This window comes from Trypanosoma conorhini (assembly GCF_003719485.1).
Source record: "Trypanosoma conorhini strain 025E chromosome Unknown Tco_14.4_contig_01222, whole genome shotgun sequence".
NCBI classification, from domain to species: Eukaryota; Euglenozoa; class Kinetoplastea; order Trypanosomatida; family Trypanosomatidae; genus Trypanosoma; species Trypanosoma conorhini.
The window spans coordinates 1-3,216 of NW_021705318.1; the positions used below are offsets into that span (position 1 = coordinate 1).

The 3,216-nt window shown below is 52.5% G+C and overlaps 2 protein-coding genes across 2 annotated transcripts, besides 3 other annotated features; both read left to right on the forward strand.

Annotated features, from left to right (window-relative positions):
* On the forward strand, window positions 1–726 carry Tco025E_09674 (translocon-associated protein subunit beta; the record flags this gene model as incomplete). The annotated part of the gene is made up of 1 exon (XM_029376485.1): window positions 1–726. A coding segment is annotated over one exon (726 nt), but the record flags the coding sequence as incomplete, so codon positions are not given.
* A 39-nt stretch (window positions 727–765) lies between these two features.
* Window positions 766–799: a microsatellite.
* Window positions 800–1,189: 390 nt separating this feature from the next.
* Window positions 1,190–1,234: a microsatellite.
* A 56-nt stretch (window positions 1,235–1,290) lies between these two features.
* Tco025E_09675 (uncharacterized protein) lies at window positions 1,291–2,031 on the forward strand (the record flags this gene model as incomplete). The annotated part of the gene is made up of 1 exon (XM_029376486.1): window positions 1,291–2,031. The coding sequence occupies one exon, from the start codon at window positions 1,291–1,293 to the stop codon at window positions 2,029–2,031; it is 741 nt and encodes a 246-aa protein (XP_029223399.1).
* A 63-nt stretch (window positions 2,032–2,094) lies between these two features.
* Window positions 2,095–2,117: a microsatellite.
* Window positions 2,118–3,216: the final 1,099 nt, after the last annotated feature.

Below are 3,216 nucleotides of genomic sequence, written 5' to 3' on the forward strand. Positions count from 1 at the left end.
GCGGGTCGTCTATACCGTGTGCGCCGCAGTGCCGAAGAACGATGTTTGAACTTCGTTTGGATTGTTCTGCAAGAAACCAACAAAGGCAAAATCAAGAAAGGAAATATGCAAGCCATGCGGTGGGTGCTAGTTGTCTTTGCCCTACTAGCCGCCACAGCCGTGGGTTCCTTGGCGCAGTCCGATGCGCTGCCGTTTCTCTTCGTCTCCAAGTCCGTCTCAGACGACTACGTGGTAGTTGGCAGCAGCGTGGAGTTTACTGTCACTGTCCACAACTACGGCCAGAGCCCCGCGATGAATGTCACAATCACAGACCTGTTGGTGGACGGCACAACACGTACAAAGCGTGTAGACATTCTCTCCTTTGGGGAGTCTGCTGTGCTCAAGTACACGGTTACACCGAAGGACCTCGGAAACTACGCCGTTGGCGTCGCTGAGGTGACATATTCCCTGCAGCAAGGGCGGCCGGCCACACAGACGGCATACAGCAATATCATCCGTGAGGGCAATGCATACTTCTTGGGGGAGAGCTACGACGACGAGAGTTTCCGTGGCGTTGTTTCGGTTGTGACGCGGGACCGCTACGATCGTCTGCACAAGCGTTATGCCCGTGAAATTGTGGCGTACAGTCTTCTTTGTGTCATTCCTGCGCTCTTTCCATTTTTTGTGTACCGTGCAGAGCAGAGTCAGGTGGACCTGCTGATTCGCCGCTCCAAACTCGCCAAGTGAAATTGCCTAGAATTCTCTTTTTTTTTCTTCTTGAACCGCAAAAAAAAAAAAAGAGAAAAAAAAAACAGAAAAACGCCACGAGAGTATAAGCCATGTTCGGGTGCGCGGGTGTGTCGTGAAGGTGGGTGGTGTGCTAGCCTACCGCCACGTCCGCACGGCTTCCGCAGTGGCAGGGACGAAATTGAGTGGGGGGGAGGCAAATCCACATACGCACGCATGCGTAATCTGTGTACGCGCAACCCTCCGTAAACTGAGGCATGAAAAACACAATGGGGAGAAGAAAGGTACGGGGGGGGGGGGTGAAAACGATGAAAGAAGAAAAGGAATGCCTTGAAAACGAGGAACCAATAGGGGGACTATCCGTGCAACTGCCGTCGGAGGGAAGGAAGGGACGCGAAGTAGCAGGGGGGAGGCGGTGTCTATATGTGTGTGCGCCCATTCTTACAATTTCATTCTGTTTGTGTCTCCCTCCACACTCTCCTTCTCTTTCTTTCTCTCTGTTTCTCTCGCATGCAGATACTTTTTATGCCTTTTTTTTTCCTCTGTTGTGTGCCTGTTTTTTTTATGTTGTATTGCGTGGGGCTCCTTGTCCCGCGGCTAGGCGCCACGGGGAATGCCGGCCCGCCATTTGTCCCATTTATTCCCTCTCGTTTGCTCGCTCTCTTTCTCTGTGCTTCTTCCACGTCGTACACCGTCTGTGCCGCAGTGCCGCAGTGCCGCAGTGCCGCCTTGGGCAAGGGCGCCGTGCATCACGTTCTGCCTGGGGCTTGTTTCAAAGGTGTCGGCATGCCGATGAAAGCCGAGCCTGATGACTCTGGCCGGATCTCCCCGCTCTCGGATTTCGTTCCCCGCGATTCTGCTGCGCCCGACAACGGCGCCAGCGGCATGGATCTTGAGCGCGACATGCGGCGTGTGGCGGCGTGGCACCAATCGAAGCTCCACAACATTATCCTCAGCGAGGCACGCAAGGCGCAGGTTTCGCGCGAGGATCACCGCCTGATGCTAAAACAACTCGTCTCCGCCGCATACCACAGAGACCCGCAACGCAAGGAAAACATTGAGAGGTGGAAGCGCATCATGCTCGCAGTGGAGATGGAGTACATCGGCGCCAACGCACTTTTCAGTCTTGCGCCCGATCCCTACCAGCAGGTGCTGTCGAAGCTCTCGTCGATGATGATATGGGGCGGAGGCAAGCGTCACTGGACGTACAGCTACTGCACGGAGGAGTTCGCGCGACGCCGCTCCTGCCACACGGAGGTGCTGCAACAGCTCAAGCAGTCGGGGAAGTACTTTCTGAATGGGTGACCCCCCCAACGACTGGAATGAAGGCCGTGCAAGGGAAACTGAAGGGACTCACTGTACGCGCCAACCCACACACACACACACACACAAAGGGAAAAAACAACACAACGGGGCTTACTAACGAACTAACAAACAAGCGCGAACTTGAAAATGGAATAGTGACAAATTCATCTGATATCAGAGCGGACAAGGGGACTGATGAAGCTCGGTAACATTAAAGTACAAAAAGAAAAGTCACAAGACACCACATGGAGAATTCTCACTTCCGCTTTCCCTTCCCAGTTTTTTGTGTATTTGTTTATTTTTCCCGGATCCACTCTTGCGGTGCATGTGTGCCCTTGTGTTTCGTTCCTGTAAAGCTGAGCGCCGATTGTTTTTTTTTTTTTATCCCTTGGATTACAGGCCTCAAAACTGGCTCCTACACACATTGCCAGCAGGCCGCCTCAGCGCGTCCCTCTCCAGCTACGGTACCGCTTTTTTCTACCTTGCCCCTCGCACCTCGTATCTGCCAATTCGTCTATGAGGCGCACGCCCGCTGTGGAATAAGGGACTTCGCGCAGATAAGTGTGGTTTCGCGGAGGGGATTACTTTTTTTTTTTTGGTTTTGCTGTTGATTTCCTGCAGTTTCTTCCCCCTCTTTTTTTTTATTTTCCTTTTAATTATTTTGGCGAACTGTGCACCCCTCGGACATGAGTATCGAGATGGAATGATAGAGGAACCGTTGTGCCGAACGAGTGACAATAGTTCGGGGGCGACGAGGGAGACGGGGTCGCTGCGTGTGTGCGTCACGTGAAGCGAAGGGGAAAAGGAAGGGGTGCAGACGCCGTTGACACGTAGGGAGGGTTAAGACATGCACCTTTTTTTATATATATACATATATAAAAGAAGCCGTTGTTCTGTGCTTTGTCGGCGAAGTGTGCGTTTGCGTTGTGAAGCGAAAACTAGTTAGTGTCGCGGAACGATGCCGCAGAAGTGCGGTAGCGAGGCAAACAGAGGGGCAAGTATGACACAAAGAAAACGACAGCTCGGAGGCAAATGGGTGGAAAGGGGGGAGAAAGGGAGTTTCCGCGCACTGTCGTACTGGCAAATGTAGTTAAACAAAAAAAAAAGGAATGAAGCTTATGCTCTCATTTCTCACCCATTTCGGAGGCTCGTTGCTGGGATGAATGCCTCTCCCCCGTTTTTGTT